This window comes from Acomys minous (assembly GCF_964271855.1).
Source record: "Acomys minous genome assembly, chromosome: 6".
Classification (NCBI taxonomy): Eukaryota; Metazoa; Chordata; class Mammalia; order Rodentia; family Muridae; genus Acomys; species Acomys minous.
In genome coordinates, this window is record NC_140487.1 from 5,119,632 (window position 1) to 5,144,730 (window position 25,099).

The window sequence follows — 25,099 nt, forward strand, 5'->3', positions numbered from 1 at the left end:
GGCCCAACCTGAGACCCACCTCATGAGAGAGAGAGCCAACCTCTGATGCTATTAATGATATTTTGCTATGTCTACAGCCAGGAGCCTAGGATAACTGTCTTGTGGAAGTGTGGGAGGGAGGAGAAACATGAGGATGGGGTGGGGTGACAAGAATGTCATAAGAAGACCAACAGAGTCAACAACCGAAGAGCGTACTGGACCGAGGCCACCTACACACATGTGACAGATGGGCACCTTGATCTTCATGTGCCCCCTAGGAAGTTGAGCAGGTGCCTGGCCTCAGGGGATGAAAAGGAGTTCAGTCCTGATGCTACTTGATGTGCTGGGATGAGTTGGTAGGGCTCCCCTTTTCTGAGGGGAAGGGGAGGGGTGTTAGGGGGAAGGAAGTAGAAGGGTGGGACTGTAAGGAGGGGCTCTATGATCAGGATGTAAAGTAATTTGTTCCCGACAAAACTGCCTGTATGAATCCTCTGGCAAAACTAGAATTCAGCCTTTTTAAAGAAGAAACGTGAAACTTGAATCTGTGGTATTTTTATTGTACAAAGTTAGTGCTACCTGTGTAAAGTGCAAACACTGAATATGGATGTTTCATTATCGACGGTAGAAGCAATGCCTGACTCCCCTCAGTCTGAACTTTACCAAGGTCAATTAAAGGGGGTAATGTTAGTATTAAATTCTAGTTTTTGTTTTTCTATAATTTTCAATTTTACACTGTGGGCTTGTTCCCAGAGATACAGGAATGCATCCACTCAATATGTTGGAGACTAAACACATTAGTGTTGTGGATTTTATTTAAAGGATGAGATAGAAAACAAATAAAAATTGACTCCTTTGGCCATGCAGCTGGCTAGCAGAATTAGGAAGGACAAGGTGCTGTACATGGTGCTGTACATGGGCCTCCTTGCCTCTCAGTTACTACTGGATATTATTTTCAATTGCAAACTTTTTGGAAGTCCACATGAAAAAGATGAATTCTGATTGCTAGTTTCAGTTACTAAATATAAAAACCTACAAAGTAAAAACCAAGCAGTAGTACAGTTTGGCTACTAGGTTCTTATATTCTTTTTCTACTGATGCCATAGCAAATTACTACAACTTCACATGAAAACTTGATTATCTCTCACAGTTAGGTCTACAAAAGTCTATTTGGGCACATAAGGTAATATATTCATATGCTTGGGCATTGGGATGTGACATTTTGAAGGGTGGTTATCTTACCACAACACTGTGAGTGAACTGGTGTCATGATATATTAGTTTGGGGCTCATATTTGATTCCACTATTCTAAATGCACACTGGTAGTACACAATCATATCAGTGGAGATCTTGGAACTATATTCACCACAATGCCATATACAATATATATGAATTTATGAGCATCATTTCTTTCATCTGGTTTTAACGTGTTTATTTCAATGAAATGTAGCAGGATACAAGTTTCTCTATAAAAGGTAACCAACAGTCTGGGTACTCATATTTTGGCATCTCTGCTAATATTTTTTTTGTTAAATGATATAGGGTTACCATTTTATTCATACAACATATCTGCTTACAGTTAGTCTACAGGAGAGAAATGGTGTTCACTGGTGAAACTAACCATTGCTTTGACATTTCCTTAAGTGCTACACAAAATGGGTGTTTGTAGGTCTCTTGACTCAGCAACAGAAAATACTATATTTCTCTCTTTTCCTCTGTTTCGCTGCTTGACATTAGCCCACAGTCCTGAGCCTCTCAGTGGCTTAACTTACAGGGACAAATTCTGCAAACTAAATGGTATTTCAGAGTTTACAGAGTTACTTCAATCCACAACTACTAAACATCTTGCAACAACATGAGCTTCTCTGTCCTTGTGAGTATATGCGCACGCTTCCTCTGATTTCCCCTCAGGGCCGTAGCTCTCCTCAGCACCACATGTGATCCAGAACAACACAGGATGTAAAGAGGGACCTGTGGGTTACTGTCAGAGAGCAGTGTTCCCATAGAGCATCTTAACAGCGCTTGTCTTCTCCACTCTATCCCCAGAATTGGCTTTCATGCCCAGGCTGAATATGCAAAGGAGACATTAAACTACGCCTGGCATTTAAAACCTCTCCAATAAGAGACTCTGCCGGCACGAATCAAGTGTAGTAAACTAGTTTGGAGGAAGGCAAATAAATGTCTGTGTGGCTTTATGGCATCGTATAAATGTGCCACACTTTATCTCTTACGAGCTGCTGGCCGTTTACACAGCTTCTGTTCTGTCGGCATTAGGCGCATTTTTGCAATAGACTTGCAAACATCTCCTTTGTCATAAATACGTAAAAATTTCTCTATAACATACAACATACACCCAAGAAGTAATGTCTTATTAATGAGACCCAAATGACTTTTCAGTGCAGCACTATTAATTTACATTCCTTCCAGAAGTGCATACAGCTTTCTGTTTGCCTATAGTTTCCAACTGAAGTTCATATTACCAAAATTGTATATTTTTTTTTCTGAGATGAGAATGTTAAAAAGTATATTTTTTGTGAGATTACTGGTTATGATTGCGTGCATTCTGTTAATTGAATGTTATTTTTAAATTTTCCATTTTTAATATTTTACAGAGTAAATATATGCACACATATAAAAAAAGAGATTAGCTTTTTAATGAGAGAAAGAGAAAGCAAGAAAAGATGTAGATTTGGTTGGTGGGGAAGTGTGAAAGATCTAGGAAGAGTTGGGGAAGGTGATACCATAAGAGAATATATTATATGAATAAAATCTATTTTCAATAGTAAAGAGAAGAGTGCTTAGGACTGCGTGTGTACATCTTGTTTAACAATACTGAAATTTAGAACTGAGCAAATTAGTTACACCAAACTTACAAGTAAGAACAATTAGGTAGCATTAGATGAGACTAAGTTATTCCCTCGGGAACCAGGAGTGACAGGTGCAAAGCTTTTAACTATGAATATTATATTGCCCTTAAAAAAGAGCAGGAACAGTTAGGAAACAAGCGGGCAGGCCTTGACTCTGTCTAAGAAAACAGAAGAGAACTGGGAGAAGCAGGCAGCCTGCAGGCCTGACACCAGCATGCGTGAGCTTCAGAAGGCTAGAAAGCTCAGTGGTCAAAGGCACCTGCCACAAAGCTTGACAAACTAAGTTTGATTCCCAAGATGCCCATGGTGAAGAGAAAATCCTGCCTCCCACAGGTTGTCCCCAACCCCTCTCCATGTAAGTTGTGGCATGCATGCTACACACACAGAGTCACACATACAAATAAACAAAGGTAGCAAAAGTTTGTTTGTTTGTTTTTAATCATTGAGGATGCACAATGGATGGGGGGCTCTATGCTGAAAGATGGGCCCCGTCATCTTGTCAACACTGGCTAAAGGCAACACTTGTCAGCAATACGGAAACAGGATATGGGTGGGTGCTAACGGAGAGTGGAACAGGGTTATCACTACTGTGGGGAGTGAAGAGACATGGCCACACAGTGAAGAACCCGTCTTTTATGTTTTAACACCAGAGAATGCCAACTCACTATGTGTGTCTCAGTCTTACTCTTCCAAAGGGAATATCTAGGAAATTTCATCTCCATGGCCACACAAAGAATGCCCTGTGAAGCAGGGAAGAATCAGACATCTCTTCAGCTGTAAGCTAAATATAAAATGCAACTTTCAACAAAAGATTCATTCTGGTTAAACCCTTGTCAATATTATCAGTCCTGGGGGTTGGCATGATGTCTGCGACTGAACAATTCCTGAGAGAGGCTTGCAACAGGTCACTCTTTCTTAGGTCACATTGTATACAGAAAGGACCATGCTCAGCAGACCAGCACACACAACAGATACCACTGTTGCCATTGCATATTTTTAAAAAGCATTTCACCTTTCGTCTTTCTCTCTCCTCTTGTGTGGAGAACCTACATTTCAGTCAATCCATCCTTTAACTACAGGATGGTGTTTCGTTATTTCATTTTTTTACTTTTTGCACTTTACTAAAACTTCAAAGCAGAAGTTTTCTCATTTTAATCTATTTGTTGGTGCAATTAAAAATATATATTGTTTTCTTTTGCACCACTGAGTTCAGTGGGTTTTGCAGTTTTGTGCTTAACAACTCCACATTTCATGTTAGATGGCTTCTGATTTCCCATTCTTCAATAACTAAATGTCCATCCAGGCTTGGGGTTCATAGAGGCAGCAACTTTCACTCTGTTTCTCTCCCTAACTGACAAGAGCTGGAGTCTGTCATTTTTGACACCACTAATTAAGCAGTTGTTGCCTATTTGCATAGTTGTCCAATACCAAGAGAAAAAGATATTTCTTCTCTAGCCTTCTTGCATATCTCTGAAAGAGTGCCTTACATGTTTAGAAGTCATATGGTTTACTAGTGGTGAGATGGTTCTCTTCCAATCTGTGCAACGTGACAAGAAGGACCTAGCCATGGAAGGAGAATTAAAGAAACAAGAACAATTTCCAAAACTATGTAAAGTGTATACTGAAGGCATCAGAATTAGCAGTAGAGTAAGCAAAGCTACTTCACCTCCATTGGGAGGCCAGGAAAGACTGTGTGATGGTGCCCAGGGCAATAACACACAGGGAATGATTCATATTTCTATTGTTCAAGTTTTAAATGCATATATTTTCGAGACATCAGTTAAAGAAGATAGAAAGATAATAAAAGAGCACCTTGAGCAGATAAAGAGGTAAAGAAGAAAAGCAGCATGCATATATAATGGATTTCTCTTTATGAAAATAATCAAATCACCTTAGGATCAAGAATCCACATCCAAACAATATTTTTCATGCATCCCTGCTGGGATCCAACCTAACAAGCAAAGCATAGACAAATCCCGCAGATAGGAAAATGGCTGTGTCAAGTGAGAGTCAGGAGGATTTGCATCTGTAAAGAGGAGTGGTGAGAACACGTACCTGTTTCATATTTGGAAGTTGGTATAGAGCTTCTGAGTCTTTGTCCAGGAAGATACTGCAGAGCAGAAGCATGGTGCCAATCCAAGTCACCATCTTCTCCATCACCATGTACGTGCTTGAGTCCTTGGTAATAATTGTGCAGAGCTGCCTAACGGTTGCCACGCTCTTCAGAGAGTGGATGCATTTTCAGAAGCTGTCACCAGTGGAAATGATTCTTATTGGCCTGGGCATCTCACATTTCTGTCAACAATGGGCATCAGTGCTGTACAACTTTGGCACCTACTCTAGGCCTGTCCATTTATTTTGGAAGGTCTCAGTCGTCTGGGAGTTCATGAACCTTTTGACCTTCTGGCTAACCAGCCTGCTTTCCGTCTTCTACTGTGTCAAGGTCTCCTTATTTACCCACCCCATCTTCCTCTGGCTGAGGCGGAAATTTTTGAAACGGGTTCCTTGGTTGATATTGGGTGCTCTGATAACTTCTTGTTTGTCAATCATCCCTTCTGTTGTTAAGAACCACATCCATATGAAATTAATCACCCTGGATCATTTACCTAGGAACGGTTCCTTGATTCTAACACTTGAAATGCTTGAGGATTATTTTTCCCGTCCTCTGAAAATGGTTGGGTATGGTGTTCCCTTCCTTGTGTTCCTGGTTTCCATCATCTCACTCACCGTCTCACTGATCCGGCACTGGAGGCAGATGAAGGAGCATAACACCAGCGACTCCAGCATGAGGGCGCAGTCCACTGCTCTGAAGTCCCTTGCCGCCTTCTTCGTCTTCTTTACTTCCTATTTTCTAACTATAGTAATCTCCTTGATTGGCACCGTATTTGATAAGAAATCATGGTTCTGGGTCTGCGAGGCTGTAATCTATGGTTTAGTCTGTATTCACTTCACTTTGCTGCTGATGAACAACCCTACGTTGAAAAAGGTACTGAGGCTACACTTCTGAAGTCCAGAGCCTTCCTGAGGCATGACGTACAGGAGTGGCTCTGGGTCAGGAGATGCTGCATTTGGCACAGTCCTTATCTCATAATGAAATGCCTTGAATGCAACCCTCATTTCCTTTCATGTCCACAGACACCTGCATCTATTAATTAACACCAGTCTTTCCTGTGTGCTGACCCACTCCTTTCCTGTCCTAGCCATATTCTGCAGGTAGTTTTTGATTTTTCTTGTGATTACTCTAACTCTGCTTAGTTTTAGCCACCTCTGCAATACTAAATATGGGATGCTCTATATATCACAGTGAACATAATTTTCAAGATTGTTGACTGCTTCACACATTCAAACAGCCCCCCTCTCTGACAGGAATTTGCTGTTTGTGTCCCTGATGATTACCACACTAAACCATTGTTTCGTTTGTTTTCGAGACAGGGTTTCTCTGTGTAGCCTTGGCTGTTCTGGACTCACTTTGTAGACGAGGCTGGTCTTGAACTCACAGAGATCCATCTTCCTCTGCCTACCTGAGTGCTGAAATTAGATGCATGCACCACTGAGTCCAGCTAATTCACTTAACTTCAGTCGAGAAAAGGAAAATGTCCTCTCATTGCCCACCCCCTAGTCTGCTGTTCTGTACTTTTATGGAGTGATTTGCATCCATTTTGTTCTCTCTAAATACTGTCCCTTTATTCCTTTATAAGCCTAATGGAAAATTAACTCTTCTTTTATTTCATTGACCAAGACACTATTCTTCCCTAGGCTACCACTTACTCAGTCTAGTCTCATCCTTAATATCTATAAATATCAATGATTTCAGTAGGTTGACAACTCATAACTTTTATTGTCTTGAGTCTTCTTTCTATTGTACTGTAACTTAGAATAAATGGTCTGGGAAGTTTCGTTTCTTAATTTGTAACCTGTTCTTTTAATTTGTTTATCTACTACCCTATAAAACACAGGGAGCTAAGAATCTGTCTTACTTAGTAACACCGGAGTGATGTCAGCCTGCATTTTCTGTCCCTTATTATCCTGTGCTCGTAACAATGCCAAGTTCTCCTCCAAATAGGCAAGAGTACAGGAGCCACAGACTAATCAATTCTGAAATCACCCACAAGATGCCATTGTTCTATATAAATTCTTTTTAACTTCCTCTAACAAGTATCATCGTGTTAACTAACAGGCTCTGTTCTTACCTCCCCTTGATATATTTTTCTCTTCATCTCTTTGCTTTTCATACTGACTCAGTAGCAGCCAAATAGCTCAATAACAACTAGCTCTGGGCACTTATCTCACAGCCTCTGTTTATCCAAGACACTTTCAATATATTTTTTCCTAAAAACAGTCACATCTCTTCCAAGGTAGAGAACATAACTCTCCAATGTTTATACATAGTGTACACATTTGGTGACCTGAACTTCTGGCTCTTCCTTGGGAAGACTGAACTACTGAAAGCAAACCATCCACTGGAGAAAAAAAAATACGGGTAATTCATGCTTGGTTATGAGAGAGAGCACATCTTAGTGGTTGGAAAGAAATGAATATTCTTACTCTTGAGTCTGTCTCTCTGACATGTTGAATCCATGTTTGATACAGAGAGCAAAACATGCATCCAGCAGTTCTCAGCAGCATCCCTGATATTGCATAGGGATGAGAAAACATACTATTGCGCTTGGAGAAGGAAGCATGCCATGCTATCTGGATATTTCCAGGGTTACAGAGGCCCAACTGCAGCTGAAGGTGGCATGAAACCTGGTGTATTTGGTAATGTCTGCTGAGCTGAGTCTCACCTGAAGTGTCACGTGTGACCACGGTCTCCTAGGAGTGGTTTGTAAACCTCTAAGGAGCTAGGTTGTAAGAGTCTGGGATCCTTTCAGAATGGATTAGCAAGAGCCAATAAAACTTGGATTATACCTATGTTATTTGTGTCTATATCCAGAAGGGCCCTTGCATGTTCCAAAATCTCAGATAGCTGGAAGAAATGAGAACTGTTCTCTTTGCATGTATATAAATAGAGAAGAGGCAGAAGGAACCCCCTCGCCCACTAGCACACACAGGGGTACTATTCCAGAGACTGGGGGATATTTTTAGTGTTCTCACTATCTTCCTTTGAATAAAGTGCAATGAAAAGCGTACCCATGATATACGTGAGGTTGGAGTGTTAAAAGAAGCTAAAGGGATGAAGAAGTCTTAAAAAAAAAAAAAAAGAACCAGAAGTTCTGCTTGTCCTACATATTTGTGACGCCCACCAGTTCCCAAGGAGATTTTTACACACATTATCTCACCTCGCTCTGGAAGGACAAGTCAAGGTCATGCAACCAAGCCAGCTGGAAGGCAGACCTAAGAATGCTAAATCCATACTGATGCTTTAACTCTCAATCTAAAACCAAAGAAAATGGATAGGAAAGGAAGGGCTTCTTTTTAAGGTAGCAAAGGGTCTCAGTATGGAAAAACAGAAAAGATAGAAACGGGAGATGCTGTAGAAAACAATGACAAAGTGTGGCAAAAACAAAAAACAAAAAACAAAACAAACAAAGAAAAAAACAAAAAAACAAGGGCAACCTTCTGAGAGCTTTAGTTAGCTTGTCACCAGGGGGCTTATGTGCTTCTGTTTTCAGTCTTCAATACTGCATCTAAAGTTAGGCTCACCATGCTTCATCAATGAATGTGTTATGAATACTAGAATTAAGAAGGTTATGTTTCTAGGTTTCAGGCACAAATTCTCAGAAGCCCATTGGTAGCAGCAATTAAGTCAGGAAAAAGCACTGAAGGCTGACAGCTGCAAAACACTATATATATTGGATGACTTGTAACACTGTGGAGACTGGCAACAATGGTGAATTCCTAATAACACGTTTGATGGAGTCTATTCATAATTTGATATGCCCAGATCTATTTACTAGATAGGATGATGGGTTCACAAACTTTCATTGCACCATTTTTGACTCTCCCTGAACCTGGTCGTCAAGATAGTCCATCATCAATCTCTGAAACACCTGCCTAGTCTTAACTCCCAATAATCTACAATGTAAACCTCAGTGTTTGCATGAGACACATCTCGTCACTGCTTCCTGAATATCAATATCCCTGCGCAGGATATTTGCATAGGCTGCCTCCATGCATAGAGAATGCACTCCTCACAGTTGATGTCATTTACAGAAAGTGTTCCCTTTCTGAAGGCATTGCTTTTCTAGCCCGACCACTATTCCTGCTCACGTATGAATGTCACATCTACCACAGGCTTTTGTCCCTCAAAATTCTTCCTCTTTCTACTAAGCTTCCATGTGGTATCAAATGAGAGCTTTGTCATATTGACAAGCTCTATTTTTTAAAAGTGTGACTTTATAATAGTTTTCTATGCACAGAAATTAAATTACTGTTAAATAATGACAATGAGATGATAAGGAAAAAGTCTGAATTCTGGAATTTAGAATTAAATAAATATTATGTAATATTATGACTTATCGTACTATCAATCTACTGTAGTCTCCTGGGAATGCAAAGACATTGTGTTCTCTCACAAAACCATGTCATGCATGTTGATAATCATAGGCAAAGTAGATACATCATAGCAGCTCTGACTGTTTTTGCTTTTGACAAGCCTTGGGTTGGGACTTGGGTGTTTTATAGCAGGTCCACAGTAGACACATATTTAGAGGACAGCTTCCTCCCTCTTCTTTACCAGGAAATGGTTAAAGCACAAAAGGCCTTTGTGTTCTAAAGAATGGAAAATATCCTGTGTTTCAACTCATTCCCATGTGGAGGACACCTAAGTATCCCGCCAAGAAAGATATCCCTTTCTTTCTCCTGCTTCCTCCAATATGATGATTCCTCAGAAACAAGAAGAAATAAAAGGATATGATAGGCAAATGAGAAACTATCCCTTCTATCTCCCTGTTAGCTCTCAACTTTGTAATTGATCAAAATAGGTGGTGAAATAAAATTTTAATTGGGTATGAGAATAATGTTTAGGTAAATAATCTTAAAGATCTTTTTTAAAAATGAAGACATTTGCACAGACTTGTAAAATGTATAATATTATCTGTGGTTGAGAAATGCTAATTATAGAAAAATGTTTAGAATAAGAATATTTTGAGGGTTTTTTTCCTTTTATTTGACCTAATCATTAAGTTTATTATAAGAAGGGCAAAGGTTGATAAGCTACAGAAAGTCTTGACCTTTTTTCTGAGATTGAGAGCCAAGCACTGTGCATTAGTTTTAGATCCTACTTAAAATTATCCCAAGATAATGTCACTTCTTAGAAGGAGTTAGGCCAAAGGCCCCTTTCAGATAACCTTAGGTTTCTATCACTGTGGTAGTTTGAATAGGTTTGGCCCCCATAGACTTATGTATTTAAATGCTTAGCCCGAGGGGAGTGACACAATTAGGAGGTGTGGCTTTGTTGCAGGAAGTGTGTCACTGTGGGAGTGGCCTTTGAGGCCTCCTGTGCTCAAGTTCCTGCCAGCATGGGATTGTAGTCTCCTCTTGGCCGCATTTGGATCAAGATATAGAACTCTTGGCTCTGCAGACACCATGTCTGCCTGCGCGCTGCCATGCTTCCTGTCTGCCTGCATGCTGCCATGCTTCCTGTGTGCCTGCGCGCTGCCATGCTTCCTGTCTGCCTGCGCGCTGCCATGCTCCCTGTGTGCCTGCGCGCTGCCATGCTTCCTGTCTGCCTGCGCGCTGCCATGCTCCCTGTGTGCCTGCGCGCTGCCATGCTTCCTGTGTGCCTGCGCGCTGCCATGCTCCCTGTCTGCCTGCGCGCTGCCATGCTCCCTGTCTGCCTGCGCGCTGCCATGCTCCCTGTCTGCCTGCGCGCTGCCATGCTCCCTGTCTGCCTGCGCGCTGCCATGCTCCCTGTCTGCGTGCGCGCTGCCATGCTTCCTGTCTGCCTGCGCGCTGCCATGCTTCCTGTCTGCCTGCGCGCTGCCATGCTTCCTGCCATGATGATAATGGACTAAACCTCTGAGACTGTAAGCCAGCTCCAATTAAATGTTTGCCTCTATAAATGTTGCCTTGGTCAAAGTGTCTCTGCACAGCAATAAAACCCTAACGAAAACAATCACCATAGCCACCGTGGCTCCCTACATCTGATTCCTGATAGAGCATCGTGAAACCTAAGGCTTTACAAGAGAATCTTTCTGCTCCTGGTAGAAATCCCTTAGCACAGGGCTCCACTCTCATTCCGTTCTGATGCTCGTGTTCATATTTCATGTGTTTTCCATGTGTTCTTGAACTTCTATGGTAAATTATGCTGATTTGTTTTCAAACGTTCTGCTGCTTTAAAAGAAGACAGATAGAGACAGAGAGGCCTGATATCACCAAGGAAAATGGTATCAAAAGTATTTATCAATAAAATATTTACAATATAATTGTAACTGTTAAGCATTTTATTAAATATTTTGCAATTTTGATTTTGTTTCAGAAATGTATATTAAGAAAGAGAATCTGAGGGACTTTTTTCTCACAGGCTCTAGAAGAATATATACAACCAGTAAGATATGCACATTGCAGTGACTCCAAATACAGACAGAAGCTTCCAAACAGGACAAGCACATCCGAGACTTTCTACTTGGAGCTGTTACTAGAACCTAGAGAGTGTTTACCATCCACTCACCAAATCCCCAAAGTGCAGGGCAGCACATCTCTGCAGTAGTTTCTTCTATTTTAATAAAACTTCCAAAAGTGATGCTAAATGTGAGTTGGCTAGCTTTAACGGCAATCATTGGATAAACAATTTCAATAAAACATTTTTCTAAATTGATATTTTTAATAATATGTATATAAAATGTCAAGCTACCCGTTGATTGGATAATATAAATTCTTTATGGATCCATTCTTTCTTTTAAATTTTAATTCAAATGCTGGATTCTTTTTTTTCAAAATAAATAAGTAAATGAGTGTCTATTTTAAAACTGTGTTAGATGAAACTGAATTACAGCCAAGGCAGTCAAAATAACTGAGAATAATCACTTACATATTTACAGGGGAAAGTGACTCTTCAGATTTAAGTTTAAAATTAGAAGAAAGATAAATTTCACAAGCTTTCATACTTAAGGCTAAAGATAGGCTGTGTAGGTAGTTACTTCTGAGGACGTGGGCAAATCAGCATCCTCTGTACTTGAGGGTTTGAATGAGACAGTCCCAGAGAACTTGAAATAAGGTGGTCTTCTGATGTGATTCAAGAAATCAGCTTTCCTCCGCACGTCTCCCCTAAATGCAACAATCTAAGAGATATCCAACAAATGAATGGTTCAAGGGTTCTTCAGTCGAATTCAGCATTCATATCAAAGTCCATACTACACAGAAAAACTGAGTGGGTCTGAAAAAGAAAAGGGAAAAAATAAAAATTTCTCAATCAAACAAAAAGGCAGCACCCATTTAAGCTAGGCCTGTGTTTGGTCCGTCAGACCTGGTGAAGGGAGGGGAACCCGTGGTCAGCTCGTTTGAAAGCCATCAAGTCCTATCCGCAGTTCCTCCATGCTGCTGCCCACTGAGCTCCAGCCACACCGATTCCCCCAGCCTCACTCTGCTCACGCCACTGATTGTCAGCTTCCTCACATGTCCTGATGGCTACATCCAGACACATAAGAAGCTGTGAGTGGAATATTCTGTATCCTGGGACAAGTAAGTACAAGATAAATAGCAAGACTTCTGCACCCAGATATTGCGCTTAAGATATTGGTACTGATGTTTGATATTCACAGAGAGTGATCTAAAACCTTTCTCACCACAGTGAGAACATCACAAGAGCAACAACAACAAGCCAGAAAAGCGGTACTACTCAGTGTACCGCTGTGGGTTGGCTTGTTCTATTGCTTAGTAAACATTGATAGGTTGCTATATGGAACCATTTTCTATTTTTTTAAATTTTTTATTAATGTATTCTTGTTACATCTCAATGGTTATCCCATCCCTTGTATCCTCCCATTCTTCTCTCCCTCCCATTTTCCCCTTGTTCCCCTCCCCTATGACTGTTCCTGAGGGGGATTACCTCCCCCTGTATATGCTCATAGGGTATCAAGTCTCTTCTTGGTAACCTGCTGTCCTTCCTCTGAGTGCCACCAGGTCTCCCCCTCCAGGGTACATGGTTAAATATGAGGCACCAGAGTACGTGTGAAAATCATACCCCACTCTCCATATGGTACCATTTTCTGACCTCCACACACTCTATGAATTTTCTCGCCACAAGCTTTAGATCACATGGCTTGGATTTATTTATTTATTTATTTATTTATTTGGGTTTTTTTGTTTGTTTGGTTTTTCGAGACAGGGTTTGTCTGGGTAGCCTTGGCTGTCCTAGACTCACTTTGTAGACCAAGCTGGCCTCGAACTCACAGCGATCTGCCTGCCTCTGCCTCCTGAGTGCTGGGATTAAAGGCGTGCGCCACCACGCCTGGCCATGGCTTGGATTTAAACAGGAACTTCCCTGGCATCTTTCATCCTGCCATGGGCCCATTCTGTGTTCCTCACATTCTTGTTCTCTTTGCTTTCTTTTCGGTAGTGCAAATTCATTTCCCAACCTGACCACCCTAGAAAGTTGACAGGATGGTCACTGTCTTCCTAAAATTCAGAAGCAGAACTGAAAATGTGGCACTGTGTGGCTATCTCGTTGAGATATTATTTGGGGAATGATCTTGGCAGTGGCTTAAACTAACACTTAGGTTGTCTAGATCACTGTTCTTAGTTACAGACAATAAAATCCTTTCTCCTTGCTTTGCTGAGGGAGGAATTGCAAGAGTTCTTTGGATAGCATAAAAGGTTTCAGGGAACCTGGGAAAGCAGACAGACTAGACAGAAGCAAGGTATCCAAAGGAATAATTAACCACACTCAGTTTGCTATAGGACCTATGCCTGCCACTCCACATCCATGGTGTTATGGACCAGAAAGCAGAGTCCACGTGCAGCTATTCCGAAGCATCTAATTCCTCTGTGTTGAGATTAAATATCACGTAATCTGCCTCCATCTCAGATCACTCCCTCTCTCTGCTTCTGTACCTCTGCTGGGCACCTTTATTTGGCTTAACCTGGGACATATGGACCCTCATCTGCTTAAGGATGCTCTATGTGTCTACTCAATGTCCTGATTAGCTTTCTGTCCTCCAGTGAAGGGTCACAGGAACGGAACAAGAAGACTGTAGACTAAGATAAAGATAAATCTTTCCCCAACTTCCTTATTGAAATGCATAGCCTGTTAGTTAGGTACCCATGTACTTCACGTACCTATCACCAACGTTCGATAGTAACAGGTGTGTAATACTTAAAGACCTAAAATGGCTATGAAAACGAATCATGAAAATTCTCAAACAGTTCGTAAGTCCTGGAAAATATATAGAAGACAACGATAAATAAATATGACTTCCTTAGAAATTATCATAATCAAGGTCCTAACCTCTGCTAATTTCAAGGCTGTGACACAAATATCATTTTATAATATTCTTTTGACATAATCCCTTGAAAACTCTGCTCAAAATTCTCCTGTTTTATGAGAATAGCAGCAAAGACATTCGCTCATCTTAGTTACATTGTAATGTAAAGCAAATGGAAAAGAGCAAAGGGAATGATGCTTTAAAAATGCCTTTCCCAGAAGTGAGGCTTAACTCTCCACTCCTGCCAAGGACTTATTTAGTCGCTCTTGTAGAGCAACGTTTCTTTTTTTTTTTTTTTTTTTTTTTTTTTACACATTTTTATTGAAAATTAAAAATAATTCCTATTACATCTCATTTTCTATCCCATCCCATGCATCCTCCCATTCCTCCCTCCCTCCCACTTTCACCCCAATCCCCCTTCCCTATGACTGTGGCTGTGGGGGACCTCCTCCCCCTGAATATGGTGCTAGGGTATCAAATCTTTTCTTGGTAGTCCTCTATCCTTCTTCCGAGTGCCATTGGGCCTCCCCCACAAAGGGACATGGCCAAATATGGGGCACCAGAAATCCTGCGAAAGTCAGTCCCCAGTCTCCACTTAGCTGTGGAGAATGTTCTGTCCCTTGGCTAGATCTGGGTAGGGGTTTGATGATGACTGCCCGTTTTGTCCATGGTTGGTGCCTTAGATCAAGCAGAATCCCTGGGCTCAGATCTAGCCATCATAATGTTCTTCTTGTAGGTTTCTAGGACCCTCTGGGTCCCCCTACTTGCCTATCCTCTATATTTTCCTCATCTAGAGTCTCAATAGGATGTCCTCACCTCTATCCCCGTTTCCTGGTAGGTGCAGACTTTCATGGGACCTGTCCCTTGGGCTAGTGTCCGGTAATAAGTGAGTATATACCATTTGACTCTTTCTGCTTCTGGGTTAGCTCACTCATTATGATCATTTCTAGTTCAATCCATTTGTCCACAAATTTTGGAAAATCCTTGTTTTTAATAGCTGAGTAATATTCCATCGTGTATATGTACCACAGTTTCTTTATCCATTCTTCTACTGAGGGGCACTTAGGCTGTTTCCATGTTCTGGCGATTATGAATAAGGCTGCTATGAACATGGTTGAGCAAATTTTCTTGTTGTGTGCTGGAGCATCTTCTGGGTATACTCCTAGGAGTGGAATAGCTGGGTCTTGAGGAAGCCCTATTCCCATTTTTCTGAGATAGCACCAGATAGAATTCCAAAGTGGCTGTACTAGTTTGCATTCCCCCCAGCAATGAAGGAGTGTTCCTCTCTCTCCACATCCTCGCCAGCATGTGTTGTCACTTGAATGTTTGATTTTAGCCATTCTGATGGGTGTAAGATGGAATCTCAGAGTTGTTTTGATTTGCATTTCCCTGATGATTAAGGAGGTTGAGCATTTCTTTAAGTGTGTCTCAGCCATTTGATATTCCTCTGTTGAGAATTCTCTGTTTAATTCTGAGCCCCATTTCTCAATTGGGTTATTTGGTTTGGTAGCATTTAATTTCTTGAGTTCTTTATAAAGTTTGGATATTAGACCTTTGTCAGATGCAGGGTTGGTGAAGATCTTTTCCCAGTTTGTAGGCTGTCGCTTTGTTCTTTTGACAGTGTCTCCAGCCTTACAGAAGCTACACAATTTTTTAAAGACATTGAAAGGTCAATTCTCAACTTTATATGGAAAAACAAAAAACCCAGAATAGCTAAAACAATCTTATACAATAAAAGATCTTCAGGAGGAATCTCCATACCTGATCTCAAGCTGTACTATAGAGCAATAGTACTTAAAACAGCATGGTACTGGCACAGCAATAGGCTGGTTGATCAATGGAATCGAATTGAAGACCCAGATATGAATCCACACACATATAGTCACCTGATTTTCGACAAAGAAGCCACATCTATTCAATGGAAAAAGGATAGCATCTTCAACAAATGGTGCTGGTCTAACTGGATTTCTACATGTAGAAAAATGCAATTGGACCCATACTTGTCACCATGCACAAAACTCAAGTCCAAATGGATTAAAGACCTCAATATAAAACCAGAGACACTAAATCAGTTAGAAGAAAAGGTGGGGAAGAGCCTGGAACACATCGGCACAGGAGACAACTTCCTGAACAGAACACCAACAGCCCAGGCCTTAAGGTCAACAATTAATAAATGAGCAACGTTTCTTAACCTGTGGGCTGTGACCACTGGGTCATATATCAGGTATATACATTACAATTCATAACAATAGCAAAACTACAGCTATGAAGTAGCAACAAATTAATTTTGTGGTTGCGAGGTTCACCACAACACAGGGAACTGTGTTAAAGGACTGCAGCGTCAGGAAGGGTGAGAACCACTGTGCAAGGGATTATTGTATGAAGAGTGGAGAAAATATTAATTCCACAGTAGAGAATACCAGTAACATTACCCAGGAGAGCGATCAGGATGAGCTCCTCGGGGTGATAGAATAACTGACAGCACGCTATCTTAGCAGAATGTAAGAAAGACACCCCGTCTCTGCCATTTTCACCCTGTAGCCAGTCTACAGTACAGCAAAAATATTAGAGAGACCCAATCTACAGCACATTCTACCAGACGCCTGGACCTTCAAAATTCTTCAGTCGATGGCATGTCTGAAAAACCATCACAAGCTGAAACAGGGTCACAAGCGTGCTGGTCATATGCAGGATGATGCCTTAAACATGAACCTAGAGGAGAGACACTAAGGGAAAGGGAGAGAACTCCAAAGGGACACCAGCATTCACTAACAGGAGTATATTCACTAACAGGAATGTATCAGCATGTCTACAGTGAACCAGCATTCACTAACAGGAATATATCAGCATATCATCCACAGTGATGACAAGCATATTCATGAATTTCCATGAACGGTAGGGGAAGATAAATGTTGCTGGTTTTGTGTTTCCTTTGCAACTTTTCTATCAATCCAAGTGGTTCTAGAATATAAAGCATATTTTCAAATAATTTCCTTAATATTGCAATACATGGGGAAACTTGTTTAGTGAGAGTAAGGGGTTTTTTTTCTCACTGTTTTGTCATAGTTGGCTAAATGCCAGACAACTTATATAAAAGAGTAGATAATGAGATAAAGGATATTTGTGCCTGGAGTTTTGATGCCATTTCTTCCACCAGGATGACAGCACTGTAAGAGGTCTCTCCTCACAACCCTTCTCTCTTTGGAGGAGTTTGCTCCTCTCTGCTTACCAGTCTTTGCAGTTGCCCTGGGTCCTTGGCTCTAGGATGAGTTCACGAAAGTTACGACATTTTTTCATGTATTAAAGTCCTTTTCTCTGAAATATAAAAGTGCATATTTATTAGCATTCTATACCCTAGGTGTAAGCACCTACATCAGAGTGGGTTCTTTTTTAATTCTGCATATCTAAGCCCCTAGCATATGATGTAGAGAGAGAGAAAAAAAAAACAGAGGAGAGTGATTAGACTAAGATATTTTAGAATATGAATTTCTGAGTGTGTGAAAACTCACAGAATCTTAATCTCAGGGGAAATATCAAAAGGCATCTATCTTAGTCTTAAGTTCTTCAAACTCTGTCCTCTTTTGCTAAAATTAAATCCCAGTCCTCATGTTCCTTCCTGAGGAAGAAGCTTTCATCTAAATCAGTACAGCTTCTGCGATGCCCCAGCAGTGAAGCTAGGTTGCTGCGTTTGGTTTTTTTTCTTGGAATCATGAAAAGCATATATGTAGTTTTTTTTTTCAATGAAAAAAATAAATACTATGATACTGAGAATGCTTTCAAGTTATATATCCCTTTTCTTATTCTTGTTAAAACACCATATGGAGACAGGGAAATTGAATGAAGTATTTGCTTTTCAAGCATAAACACTGGATTTCAGACTCCCAAAACCTGTGTAAAATCTGGATAGACATGGCAGCTGTCTACAATCCCAGCACCAAGGAGACAGAGGCAAAGGAATCTGGGAGAAGATGACCAGTAAAGCTAGCCAGAATTGATGAGCTCCAGATTCAATGAAAGACTCTGTCTCAATTTAAAAAAAAAAAATGGGGAGAATAGTTAAAAAGGCACCTGTTGTCAACTTCAGGTCTTCACACATGGGGAAAACAAGTGCACAGACACCTGAAAATGTGTGCAATCACATAAGTTTGAACACGCACACACATACCACACACACGTACACACACAAATAGTAATAATAATGAAGTACTAATTGAAATCACTTTCTTCCCTAGTTCAAATGTATTTCAATTAGCCAAAACATCCAATAAGTAGTTAAATTTTGTCTTTATATGTATGGAGAGAAAGACGGAGTGTGTCAAACAGAACTGGCTCTCTAATGATTCAGGATACCTGAGCCAAAGATGCCAAGCACCAAACAAAGAGCTTAGATGATGGTGCAAGTATAAATCAGATACCTCTGCCTTCTTACCAGAAGCAAAACTCCTGTGAAGAGGAATTAAAGAACATGTACAAAAGACCTAAAGAGTAAAGCCCACTTTGCCTCTGTAGTTCTGAAATAACAAAGTAAAACGGCCTACACTTGTTTCCGTTGGCAGTAAAATCTAGCCAGGCCACAATGCTCCCAGGACTTCCCTTGTTGGAAAAATTACCTGACTTTTGACTTGCAAGAAATAAAAATACTAATACAAAGGAAATTTTTTTTCTCAAAATGTGTATTTTGGCTTATATTCCAGAGAGTTGGACTTCATAGTGGCAAGGCAGTGGCAGCAAGAACAGAATGCTGAGAGCACACATTTCAACCACAAGCACAGAGCACAGACAACTGGGAGTAGGGTGTGGAAGCTCTCAGGGCAGGCCCCCAGTGACACACTTCCTCCAGCAAGGTCGCTCCTCCCTAGCCTTCCCAAACATCCTAGCCACTGGGGACCACGTAGGCAACTGCCTGGGACTATGAGGATCATTTCTCATCCCAACCATTACCACACCAAAGTCTCATAGAAGGATATCAAAGAAAATATGCACCAGCTAGTACTATTGAAATGTTTGGAGAAACGGAAGAGGAACTGTAAATATGACCTTCCCTAATGACTTAGAATGCTCTATCTCCTCTAGTTATCCAGAAAAAAAAAAGGGGGGGTGTGATGGGGTGAGTAGGATCTTGATCATGATGAAGTCAGAAGTAACTTAGCTATCTTCTTAATTAGAAAGCATCGATCAAGAGCACTCTGTAAACCCACCGCCTATCTTTCCAATAAGAAAATAACAGAAGACATAAAAATTAAATTTAAAGCACCCTCATTTCCACAGTAGCTAAGTTATGGAACAAACCTAGGTGTCCAAAAATACAGGATTGAATAAAGAACATGTATATTTATATAACAGATTTGTTTCCAGCCTTAAAGAAGAATGAAGTAAAGCTATTTGCATCAAAGTGGGTTCAGCTGGAAATAGTCATATTAAGCTAATTAAAACAATAGCTGAAAGAATATTCTATATTGTTTTTTCTCACTGGATTACCTGGATTTTTGTAAATATCAAAAAAAAATCATGTATGTATATGACATGAAAAGAGAAATGAAACCATAGAATAAAGGTAAGGAATGAGAGGGGGGGGAACAGAAGAGAGAGAGCTGTGGCAATGTCAAATATTCTCAACATACAATAGTGCATGAAATAACTGTATGTAACACAATACCATGTACAATGAATATATACAATAAGAACTTTAAAACATAAAACTATGGTTTAGAAATGTAAAATATGATAACATCTAAAGCTAATATTATGTTTATTTTATTGAAATGAGAACAAAGCAATTTCCTTTTTTTCTTTTTTTTTTTTTCTTTTTTTTGAAGATAGGGAAAAAGCTCACCTTTCTTCTCTGTATTGAATTATAACAAAACATCAGGGAAAGTGAAAACAGAAATAGAACCTCCATATTTGGTAACATTAAAATGCAGTTATATGACTCCTTAAATATATGTAGTTTGGAGGTTGGGGAAGAATTCTGACAGAGAAATACCTACTACACAAACATGAGGTCCTGAGTTCAGATCACCAGCACCCATGTAACAACCTAGCTCTTTGGAGTGTGGTAGGCACAGACTGGATAATCCCTCAGTCTTGCTAGCAGCCAGGATAGCCAACTGGTTCTACAAGAGACTTTGTGCTGGGGGCCATGTGCTATATGGCCAGGGTCTCGCCATCTTGTCCAAGCCTGCACCTTTAAGTTTCTGTTTCTCCCAGATCTTGCCTTTTACCAGAAGTCAGCTGACCCTGTTGTAGTTCGGCAGTTAGACTAAAGATAGATAAAGATAGAGCAAGATCTCCTGTGTGGCAGGAAGTTACAACCCTGCTTGAAATTCCCCATGTCTTGAGACAGCCTGCAGCTGGGTTGCCGTAGCAATATGCTTCCCTATCTCTGGCCTTATATAAACTGCTGCCTGAAAAATAAAAGTTTGAGAGCTTGATCAATATTCAGACTTGCTCTCCTTCTTTGTGTCTTGTGTTCTGTCCCTCATTCAGGTTAGTCTCCTCTCAAGCTTTAGTTGAACCCCAGCTGGTCGGGGCAACTTTGTATCAATAAATAAGGAGGAGAGCTACAGAGGCAGACACTGGATTATCTACCTCTGCTTACACATCCCCCTTCCCACACACGAACACTTATACACATAAATATACAGAAACAAAAACTTCAGAGATGTAATGGAAATTCAACTAAGGGAGGACTGAATGTCAAGAAATACCACATATTTCTTGGCAAAAGATTGTGGAATTTAGAATGTAGTGTATTTCAAAATCAATGCATAAGGCAATGAAACTGCAGCTTATGAGCTACCATTAGAAGTCTCCCTAATATAGCATCATTTTCCCTGATGTTTTCTTATAATTTGATTACTTTCAATTTAAAATCTTAAGTCCAAACGAGCTTATGAACTGAGTAATAAAAATTTCAGGCTCAGAGCATTATGCCTTCTCTCACACCTAGATTTCTCTATAAATAAGAAGTTCTTGAGTACTCAACAATGAACGGCTATCAATAGAAGCTACTATCAAGCATATTAGAAACAGAAAATCAAAATAAAATTAATTCTGATGAAGAGGACATTATAGCAAAGATCTCAATAGAGAAGATTATGACCATGATCAAATATATTTCTAAACCTCAAGTTACACCACAAAAATAGGCTCTATCAGATAAAAAGCCAAGCTGGTACACACTGGTAATCCTAGCACTGGGAAAGTGGAGGCAGGGGGTAGAGAGTTCAAGGCTGCATTGCAAGTTTAAAGTCAGGTTGTGCTACACAAGACTGCTTAAAATAAAGAATGAAAATGCACTGAAGAGATATAAGAAAAAAAAAATAACAGAGTAAGATCAAAATAAGCCTGAATGGGAAAGAAAACAATTAAATTATCATATTTATGACAGAAGGTGCTAAGAAGATTTTTTTTTAATTCCTGAACTCAAACTAAGAAATGTGCCAACCAAATTTAAGGTGAGGAAGCAAAATGAAATTTAAAAGAAAAAAGACTTAAATTAGGATAGGAGTTGCTTTTGGAGAAGTAGACAGGTTTGGCTGTGTTAGCGATTGTCTGTCTCTTGAAACAGACAATCTGTCTGTGTTCAGTGTCTTATTTATTGAGCATACTACATTTATAGTTTTTTTTTTCCCTTCTGGAGATTTACACTATTCTTCAAAACAAATGAAAAGGAAATAGAGATAACACAACAGAAATGAATGGAAACCCAACATGTGTATTTTTGGTCCTTCCTTAGGAATATATAGAAGAGTCACAAAAAAAAAAGTATCCAAAGTAAAATGTAAGAAAACTTTCTAGAACACAGGAGAAATCAAGATGGGACTGAATTGGAAAGTTTCTCTTTGTAACAGAAGGTGCTGCTGGGGGAGAAAAGGCATCAGTGGTCTCTCCGAGCAACAGAACATTTACACTATAATGCCATGCACAACTAGGCAGCATATGCCCACAGTTGCCATAGTGGCGTGACTATCTTGGGGATAACCACTGTTTTGTGGTTGGATTTGAGGACCACTCCACAGGGAGAGAATGTGTACCTCAGTACACACTTGACCTGACCAAAAACCCTATGCCTAGAGTAGTATGGGCCTAGTTGGAATATACTATTTTCATTTCCCTAAATGAGCACGGTATCAAACAGCTTTCTAAATATTTATTCTTACATCTATCTACGGTTTTCAGTCTCTGACAAAGAAGCTCAGAGGGTGACCATTAATTCAAAGACTCATGTTTGTGAAAGTGTTACAAAAAGTAACTGATGAGTGTGTAGCCTTTGATAAGACATTTTTATCACCCTGACTTTAAGTCCCAAGGAAGATCACAGGGCAAAGGGGACGGGGGGGGGGGGGGGGGAGTGGGAATACCTTAAGAGATGAAGAATGTCAGAGTCAGCCCCCACTCTCCACACAACTGTAGAGAATGTCCTGTCCATTGGGTAGATCAGAGTAGGGGTTCAATGTTTACTGCTTGTATTGTCCTTGGTTAGTGCAGTAGTTTGAGCAGACCCCTCTGGGCCCAGATCCACCCATTGCGATGTTCTTCTTATAGGTTTCTAGAACCCTCTGGATCCTTCTATTTCCCCATTCTCCTATATTTCTCTTACCTAGGTAACCCATATTTGACTACTCCCCCTTGGTGGCGCTCAGAGGAAGAGTAAGCAGGCTACCAAGATGAGACTTGATAGCCTATGACCATATAGTGGGGGAGGAGGTCCCCCTCGGTCTTAGACCTAGGGGACGGAAGACTTGATAGCCTATGACCATACAGCTGGGGAGGACGTCCCCCTCAGTCATAGACCTAGGGGAGGGGAATAGGGTGAAAGCAGGAGGGAGGGAGGAATGGGAGGATACAAGTGATGGGACAACAATTTAGATGTAATCTGAATAAATTAATAAAATAAATTTTTAAAAAAAGAGATGAAGAATGGACAAGAGTGTCATGAGCCACTGCAGTTGGATGTGACATTGTTGTTGAAACCATGATGATACAGCAGCTGTGGATACCTGCACCTCCTGAGCCCGTCAGTCTCTCATCCGGGATAGAGAAACAGGTAACCACTGTTAAAGGCTGCTGGTGGGGGAGGCATCGGTTTCTCTAACAGTGCTAGCACTGAGGGGACTAGGTAGGAAAAAGAAGGGGTTCAGAGAAAGGAAGCAGGAAACTAGAAAGGTAACAAAGGAAGAATACAATCACGTGATCACATAACATTGTATGTATATATGTATATAAACACACATACACACACACACACATATATATATGTATATATATATATATATATATATATACATATATATATGAAACTTTACAAAATAACAAAAAGAGAAAACTCCTAAAATTAGAGAACCTACAGAATAAAACTAGAAAATAAAAATCTACTAAGGTTTGGAGAGAAATAAACACAAAACTCTTAACAGTGAGTATAATCCAACAAAGTTTGTGAATTTCATGCAAAAAGAAAGTTGCTGGAGGAAACTCCTGCATGCCCAAAGGTATCCACATAAAAACAACAATCCTGAGGACAGTGGGTGAACAGCCGCCTGCGTGTGCTGAATCCTAACTCTGATAATGCAGAGGAAAGGCCATAGCCAATGTGGTTTTAGATCTAACAGAATAATAATAAAATTACACCCCACACACAAACACTACATAAAGTAGCTCCTGCAATAACTGTGTATGTATTGTGAACTTTGCTAATTATCATTTATAAGATGCATTTACAAAATCAAGCACAGTCATATAATAAAAACGAAAAGCAAAAGAAATAATAAAATATAAAGCTTGAGCAAAACATCAGAAATAAACTCAACTGTGTTGATTGCTCTAACAAATTTAAACAAATAACACTACAAGAAAAAGTTCCTCATTTTTAAGCATAAAACAATTAGGGATTGAACAGACAGAAATACTCAGTACCCTAGTTTGATTCTTACATATTGTATAAATGTATCAAATTACCATAATGTACATCACACAGATATGAAACAGTATCTCAACAACATGTAGTAACTCATTTGTAGTCAACAGTTCATAGTTATTATTATATAATATGTATAATGTAATTAATATAAAAAATTTAAAATTCTGGTATATTGTGAGGCTTTCAGTGTTTGTGGTGTAAAAGTGAACTGAAGAAGAAGTTGTGAGAAAGGCCGTTCTGATTAGCCTCATACAATCATCAGGAAACTCAGGCAGTGGTTAGAATTGGCTTTCTAAAAAGTTAAGTTTCCTAAATCACTCATCTGTAAAACTGGCTTCCCGTGAGACGGAACCGTAGGCAGTCCTGCAGTTTTCCTTATTTAATCTGTATATGTGGGTGGTGGTTCGCAAGAGGCATCTCTTCCTTGGTAAACATTCATATAACTTCTTAATTTTAATTTAAAGACTTCACCTTCCTCAGAGTTGAAAGTAACTTTATAAGACTATCAAGATAAAACCCTAACTTGATGGCTGTTGGCCACCAGGCGATCCTACTTTCTTAGTGAAAAGTATGGCGTAGCCCGTGCTTATGAGCCAATGACGGAGCAGAGTGGAATTCAAAACGCCCTTCGCGTGCTCCACCCAACCAGGCTCCGTAGTCGAACTCCGAGCCACTTAGACAGCGTCACATCTGCACACCTAGTGGCGCGCCCTCAGATTCAGGAGAGTGGTGGGCCCACAGGGACAGGAGAATGTCAAGGACCCATCTCCACAGTAGCTTTTCCTTTGCTTTTGTCCCACAAACAGTGACAACATCCAAGCTCCTGTTCAGCCCGACTTCAACATACCACCATTCTCCCTCTCCCTCCCTTAACTGTTAGTGCCTTTGGATTCTCTGAGAAAGTTAGAGAGGGCCGGTGAGAAATTGCTGGATTTTATCTTTTAACGTCTTGGCTGTTGTAATAGCATTGTCTG

General features: G+C 40.2%; 1 protein-coding gene and 1 long non-coding RNA gene across 2 annotated transcripts; one reads left to right on the plus strand and one right to left on the minus strand.

Annotated features, from left to right (window-relative positions):
• Window positions 1-4,968: 4,968 nt before the first annotated feature.
• On the plus strand, window positions 4,969-5,850 carry TAS2R16 (taste 2 receptor member 16; the record flags this gene model as incomplete). The annotated part of the gene is made up of 1 exon (XM_084784705.1): window positions 4,969-5,850. One exon carries the CDS (start codon window positions 4,969-4,971, stop codon window positions 5,848-5,850), a length of 882 nt encoding a protein of 293 aa, XP_084640831.1.
• A 5,483-nt stretch (window positions 5,851-11,333) lies between these two features.
• LOC311599270 lies at window positions 11,334-24,715 on the minus strand. The gene is made up of 3 exons (XR_014779847.1): window positions 24,597-24,715; window positions 17,436-17,521; window positions 11,334-12,159 (listed from the first exon to the last, which is right to left on the minus strand). It is a non-coding gene; the product is annotated as an uncharacterized lncRNA (long non-coding RNA).
• Between the last annotated feature and the right edge of the window lie 384 nt (window positions 24,716-25,099).